Raw genomic sequence first — 7571 nt, forward strand, 5'->3', positions numbered from 1 at the left:
CCTTATGCCAGAACTCCTGTAATTTCTCTCTGTTTGTGGAAATAAGAACTGTTATATGATCTTAACCACAGGTCCACAGTGCCGATGAGGGCATATGGCAGGTGTCGCAAGGACTGCAAAATGTGTTTTATAGCAGAGGAAAAATTAAATTGCCACTGTCCAAACTCAGTGTTTGACAGAAATTTGCAAAACGACTGGCAGGTCCTAAGCAATTTCTAAGTAAGTCATCACAGCTACTCAGTGTTTGTGTTAGAAGCCCGGTCTTCTCAATACTTTGCCCACTGCCCTGTGGATCTCTTTGTTCCGCAAGCTATAAATGATGGGATTGATCAGGGGTGTGACTACTATGTAAAGGACAGCTGTCTGCTTGTCACGATCAATAACTGCATCAGCACCAGGTCTCATATACGTAAAGATGAGGATACTGTAGAACAGGATGACCACCACCAGGTGGGAGGTACAAGTGGAAAGTGCCTTCCGCCGTCCAACTCTTGATGGCATTTGAAACACAGAATAAAGAATGCACCCATAGGAGGTTAGGATAACTGAAAAGGGACCCACAAGGACTAATGTAGACACAAATAAAATAATGGGCTCTACGTAGTGGGCTTCTTTGCATGTATATTTAAATACAGCTGCCTGCTCACAGAAGAAGTGGTTGATGCGGTTGCTCCCACAAAAGGGGGCAGAAATAGTGCAGGTCACATTGACTGAAGCAAGGAGAAACCCAGATGCCCAGGAAGCTGAGATGAGCTGCCACTGACGTTTCCTGCTCATAACAGCAGCATATACCAAGGGGCTGCAAATGGCCAAGCAACGGTCATAAGCCATGGCAGTTAGAATAAAGCATTCAGTGCATCCCAGGCAGGTGAGCGCATACATCTGAGCTGCACAGCGGGTGAAGGAGATAGCACCATTTCCAGTCATCAGGTGAACCAGCATCTGAGGCACAGTAGTAGTGACAAAACAGATCTCTAGACCAGAAAGATGTGTGAGGAAGAAGTACATGGGTGTGTGGAGACATGGGTCAGCCCACACAAGTAATATGATCAGCAGGTTCCCTGCAATAGTAGCTGAGTACATGAGGAAGAATACCACAGAGAGCAGAATCTGAGTCTTGCGATGGCTGGAGAGTCCCATCAAGATGAACTCTGTGACAAAGGTGAGGTTCTCAGCTCTCATCCTGGCTGCAGAGAAAATGCAAGTTAGATTCTCTGGTGCAGTCTTAAAACCCACTAAGGTAAACCCCAAACCAGCCTGTTGAATTAAACAGCATTAGGGATATGTGCAAAAATTTATCAAATTCTGGTACATTGGACCACCCAAATATCAGTATTCCTGATACTTTCAAATTCCAATAACAAGATGGTATTTGGATTCATGACTTTTCATGGAGTCTCAATTTTATTTTTATTCCATTACACCCTATAGGGAACATTATAGTCAATGGGGAACCTACCTAGGGATTTCTGGGTGTCTGGGCTCTGTTTTTTTCTCCCTTCGGTACAGGCACCAAATTTGCAGCATAGCTGCTGGTGCCTCCTTTCAGAAGAACCCCCAATTTTTTTAAAAAAAAGATTGGACTAGGGGGTCCCCCAAGAATGTGCCCCTCCTCCACTGCCTCCAATGAAGGGAAAACAAAAAAAGCAAGTTCAATTGAAGCCCAGCAAAACAGAATGAAAGTCCCAGAGAATCTTTTCAGTAGGAGCATTTTTACAAGCCCAACAGAGCCAGTGCAATGTACAGACTGCCCAGCAAAACCCAGTGCTACTGTGGCAATGTGGCTCAACAGGACAGATCTCAAGCCCAGAATTGCAATCCAAACCATGGAGGAGGGATTGAAAGCCCAGCAGAATCAATGCAATGTAGTGCCCAGCCAGGAAAATCCAGTGCCACTGTGGCAATGCCAGCTGTACAATGAATCCAAATTAGGGAAGAGGATTGCAAGCCCAGCAGAACCAGTGCAATGTACAGTGCCCAGTAGAACCCAGTGCCAGAATAGAGCTAATGCCAAGCACAGAATCACAATCCAAGCTGTGTGGGGTTTTTTGAAGCCCAGCAGAACCAGTGCAATCTGCTACCACATAGCAGAACCCAGTACCATTGTGACAATGAAAGCCAAAGAAGCGTAATGGCAAAGTACAGAACTTGGATCCTCCTTCATAGTAAGGCCACTCTCACCTCCACTTTGCACTACCTCTATTTTAGCGGCAATTTCTCTGCTGAGTCTCCCTTGCCCTATGCTTCAGGCATTCACCCTGTTCTCTGTTTATATTTCATGTGGTTGTTTCAATAGTTAAAAGATTTTCTATTGCATTTTTTTAAAATAGATTCAGTTTCGAAAATGTCACTAAACTTCACTGGGAAGAAGGAAGCAATTGAGTGTCACAGAGCTAAAGGAGGATATATGCAGCTGCATTATCCTGAATTGGAACCCCTTGCTCCATCAAGGTTTGTGTTGTCTATTCAGACCGGCAGCTGGCATCCAGGATCTCAGATGGTTTTCCACACCACCCATGACCTGGTCTTTCTAAGTGGAGGAGCCAGGCAGTGAACCTGGGACCTTCTGCATGCATGCCAAGCAGATGCTGGACCACAGAACCATAGCTCCAGGCAAAGCCCTCTCGCCCATCCTGTGCACAGCCAATGTCTACTGCTAATTGAGAGCCAGTTTGGTGTAGTGGTTAAGTATGAGGTCTCTTATCTGGGAGAACTGGGTTTGATTCATCCTCCACATGCACCTGCTGATGTGAACTTGAGTCAGTCACAGGTTCTTACAGAGATGTTCTTCTCAAGAGCAGTTTTTGTCAGAGCTTTCTCATCTCCACCTACCTCACAGGGTTTCTGTAGTGGGGAGAGGAAGGGAAAGGAGACTGTAAACCACTCTGAGACTACTTTGGGTAGTGAAGGCAGGGTATAAATCCAATCTCTTCTTCTTCTAACTAGAAAAAAAACAAGGATGGGTCCTACCAGCTATTCATCTCAGTCTTGCCCATTTTCTCTGCCCACTACTAGGGATGTGCAAAAAAAAAAAAAAATTCGGAATTACACGGATTCGGAAGTACACGGGGGAAAAAATTTCGGATTCCCCATGCACTACTGAATACAGTATTCGGAATAGCCGCATATACGGTAGATGCACGGCTATTACCGAATATACGGCCCTATTATACCCTATGGGCCATTGAAATCAATGGCAAATAGGGTATATTTGAAGCCGCCTGGAGGGGGGGGGTTTGAGGGAGAGCCCCCAAATTTGCAGGGGACCTGCAGGGGACTCTCCCCTCCAACCCCCCCAAGTCCCAAAAAGATTGAGCCAGGGGATCCCATTCCAGGGGCACCCAAAGAGGGTGCCCCTATTCCATCATTATACCCTATGGGCCATTAAAATCAATGGCAAATAGAGTATAATTGAAGCCGCCTGGAGGGGGGGGGTTGAGGGAGAGCCCCCAAATTTGCAGGGGACCTGCAGGGGACTCTCCCCTCCAACCCCCCCCAAGTCCCAAAAAGATTGGGCCAGGGGATCCCATTCCAGGGGCACCCAAAGAGGGTGCCCCTATTCCATCATTATACCCTATGGGCCATTAAAATCAATGGCAAATAGGGTATAATTGAAGCCGCCTGGAGGGGAGGGGGTTTGAGGGAGAGCCCCCAAATTTGCAGGGGACCTGCAGGGGACTCTCCCCTCCAACCTCCCCAAGTCCCACAAAGATTGGGCCAGGGGGTCCCTGTCTTTGGGCTCCCCAAAAGGCCCATTGCCAACAATGATGGGGAAAGCCCAATTAGCCACTTCCTCCACTACAATTGCTGTGGGGAAAGTGGCTCTGGCCAGAGGGGGGTTTGAGGGAGAGGCCCCAAAACTGCAGGGCAGCTTCAGGGGACTCCCCAGCATGCAACCCCCCTGGCCCCAAAAGACAGCACCCATCTGTGGGCACCCCAAAAGGAACACTGCTCCCAATGGTGAGAAAAAACCAATTAGAGCCACTTCCTCACTGCAATTGTCATGGGAAGTGTGGCTCTGGGGAGCAGGAGGTTTTGAGGAGAGCCCCCCAAACTGCTGTGCAGCTTCAGGGCACTGTCCCACACAAAACCCACAAGGCCCAAAAAAAATTGGACCAGGGGGTCCAATTCCTGGGGCACCCAAAGCCAAACCTAACTTCACACCAGAGAATCTCTATAGGCCCCAAATGCACTACATCCCTCTATCTAATCTATGAACCCTGGGCCTGCAGGCCTGGCACCAATATAAACCCAGTTGCCAACGTCACTGCCACACAAAACACAATCTGCTCAAGGTCTGCTCTGCAGACCTGGCTGCAGCAAACCCAGATGCCAGCTCTCCAGCCCTGCCCCAAACAACACGGGGAGAGCTGGCCAACCACAAAAAGCCTGCTGGTTCTGGGTCTCTCACCCAGGTGCCAGCTTCCCTGCCACAGAACACACAATCTACAGATGCCAGCTCTCCAGCCCTGCCCCAAATAACAAGGGGAGAGCTGGCCAACCACAAAAAGCCTGCTGGTTCTGGGTCTCTCACCCAGGTGCCAGCTTCCCTGCCACAGAACACACAACCTACTCTATAAAAACAAGAAAGTGACCCAGCCCACACACACCCTCACCAACCCCCACACCAACCAGAGGCAATTTAAAAAAACAAAACAAAACCAGCAGAATCACAAAAGGCCAAGTGTTAAAAAAGTGGCCTTTTCACCAACAAGAAAAGGGGGACAAAAGTGGCCTTTTAAACAATGGAAATTAGGCCAAACAGCACCTGCCCCAAGAACCCAAAGAAAAGAGTAACAGCAGCAGCACAACACAGCACAGCAGCAACAAATCAAACACTGAATACTTTTAAAACAGTAAAAAATTAACTTTTAACAATACAGGAACTTTGCCACCCCCTCCCCCCCAAAAAACCCTTCACCCTAACCCCAAGAAATCCAAGCCACCCAAATCAGGAGAAGTAAAAGGACACTGCACTTTTAAAAGTCCTCTCACTAAATTAAGATATGGGCAAATTGTCAAAACCCCCCCACCCCAGGCCCCCTCCCCAAGCAGAAACCCCCAAATAAGCTACCCCACCACCACCCAAATCTGGATAAGTAAAGGGACTCTAAGTCTTTAAAAAAAGTCCTTTTACCAACAATAAATAAAAACAAGAACCCAAAGAGCGTCTTACCTTGTCTTCCAGGGAAGTCTGAGTGAGAGAGCTGCAGCAGGCAGCAGCTTAAGCAATCTCTCACACACAGCATGGAGGAGTCAGCCAGGAAGGGAAGACTCCTTAGAAAGCCCTTCAAAGCATGCATTTGCAATGAATTTTGCAAATGCATGCTTTGGATTGGCTGCTGGGGCTCCTCTTTCCCCTCCCCCCCTCCCTGATCCCAGGGAGGTTAAGGCAGAGGCGGGAAGAAGCCACTAAAGGCGCCTTTGAAGCTCCAGAAGCTAATTGCCGCCTTTTGTTTTGAATTGGCAGCTGTTTGCTTACGAATAGCTATTCGTAACTACACAGCGAGCCTATTCGGCTGCCGTATAATGGGCGCTTATGGAAGTCGGCTGCAGGCTATTCCGTATGCGGCCGAATCAGCACTGGTTCGGCTGTAAATACAGCTCGGCCGAGCCGAATGCACATCCCTACCCACTACAGGTGCCTCCTGCTTAGTTTTATTCTAGTAGGTCCCACAGTGGTTGAAGGGGACTCTTCTTTCTCCTTCATCAGCAGAAAAGCTGGCAGCACCAAACCCACCATTTCCTGAGCTCAGTTCTGAAACATATATGTTACATCTGGATCAGATGGTAGAAAGAACATTTCTGGAATTCGATTCCTTATTTCTGCACATCCTTAGAGCAGAGAATTAAGAAAGTGTAAGTATGGCCATACCCCAAAAGATAAACTGAACCAGGAGTGGAATTCTAGCAGGAGCACCTTTGCATATTAGGCCGACCCCCCCCCCCTCGCCCCCGGATGTAGCCAATCCTCTAAGAGCTTACAAGGCTCTTTTTTATAAGCTCTTGGAGGACTGGCTACATCAGGGGTGTGTGGCTTAATATACAAAGGAGCTACTGCTAGAATTCCACCCTGAACTATACCAACAATATGTCACAACGTGAATTTCAAACTGCAGAATATGAGCTTCCCTTCAGATTTCTCCTGGGTGTTCCTCAACAACCAAGAAAGATTTTCTCACCTCGTAGATATCTGATAAGGTGTTCAGCAGCACAGCAAGTTTCAGTCCAATTTCTCAGGCAAGATGTTGAGGAATTTCAAGAATGGTAACTGGGTATCTGTGTTGATCTGAAGCGGCAGAATGACGTTTCAGTCCAGTGACCCCTTTAAGACCAACAAAGTTTAATTCTGGGTATAAAGCTTATACTAAACTATGTCGTTCCTGAATGTACTGCTGGATTCAAACTTTGTGTTAAGGACATTCATGGGTCTATCCATGTCCTGGGCAGAACACACAGCACCTGTTGCAAAGAGTTTACTGGCAGACCAAAAATAACAAATTAATAAACACACGAATGAAAACCTCTATCTGTCAAAAAAAAAAATTACTGGGAGAGCTTTCTCTGCGCTTTTCTGAAATTAGAAGGCTGACTGTGGTTGATCTCAGAAGGCAAGAATACCAGGTGTTTTGGGCCTCTGATATGATATCATGTAGAATTGCTTAGCTCTAAAATGGGATGGGGCGGGGAGTCTAAGAGCCTGCACACATTATGGTTCTGCTACTGACTGGGAATGTGCTGCTTAGCTTTTGACTGTTGTCCATCAGAATTGCCCTTCCAAGACAGAAGGAAGCTTACACATCCAGCTTTTCTGAGGTGGTTCATCTACTCTAGGATTACAGTAGATGCTTCTTGATTTGGTGTCAGCCCAGTGGTCTTTCTAGCATGGCACTGTCTCTCCTGGCAAAGTGGCAGCAGCTCTCTGAGGTCTTGCATACAGTCTGTGCATGGACTCTTATCTGTGCGCAGACTCTTATCTGGGAGAACCGGGTTTGCTTCCCCTCTCCTCTACTTGCACCTGCTGGAATGACTTTGGATCTACCCTAGCTCTCTTAGAGCTGTTCTGCTCAAGAGCAGTTCTTGGAGAGCTCTCTCAGCCCCACTTACCTCACAGGGTGTCTTTTGTGGGGAGTGGAAGGGAAAGGAGATTTGTAAGCCGCTCTGAGACTCCAAGTGAAGGGTGCGGTATAAATCCAGCCTCTTCTATTCTTCTACTCCTCCTCTGTTGATGACTTGCTACTTTAGTTCTACACGGAGATTCCAGAGAGTTTATATGTGCAAGGCATGCATTCTTCCTCTATGCTTTGAACCTAAAGCAAGTCTAATATGCTTCTCCTTGCAATTTATAAAGTCTCGTAAAATGCCTATCATTGTAACCTGGTTTGTTGAAATCCCCAGCTATTCTGACTGGTACAAGAGTGAAAATATCTTCTTCTTTTTTTTTTGTTTCCAGTGCTCATTGAACACTTGAGGATTTAGTAAGATCTTGGACTGTGGATGTCCTCCGCTGAGATATGCCCATTCCCTTTTATGTTCTCTTCTGGATCATCATCAGCTAGCTGCTCGAATTG

The 7571-nt window shown here is 47.1% G+C and overlaps 1 protein-coding gene across 1 annotated transcript; it reads right to left on the reverse strand.

Annotated features, from left to right (window-relative positions):
* Positions 1 to 249: 249 nt before the first annotated feature.
* LOC132583196 (olfactory receptor 2D3-like) lies at positions 250 to 1182 on the reverse strand. The gene has a single exon (XM_060254864.1). It carries the CDS (start codon positions 1180 to 1182, stop codon positions 250 to 252), a length of 933 nt encoding a protein of 310 aa, XP_060110847.1.
* Between the last annotated feature and the right edge of the window lie 6389 nt (positions 1183 to 7571).

This window comes from Heteronotia binoei, chromosome 15 (assembly GCF_032191835.1).
Source record: "Heteronotia binoei isolate CCM8104 ecotype False Entrance Well chromosome 15, APGP_CSIRO_Hbin_v1, whole genome shotgun sequence".
NCBI lineage: Eukaryota > Metazoa > Chordata > Lepidosauria > Squamata > Gekkonidae > Heteronotia > Heteronotia binoei.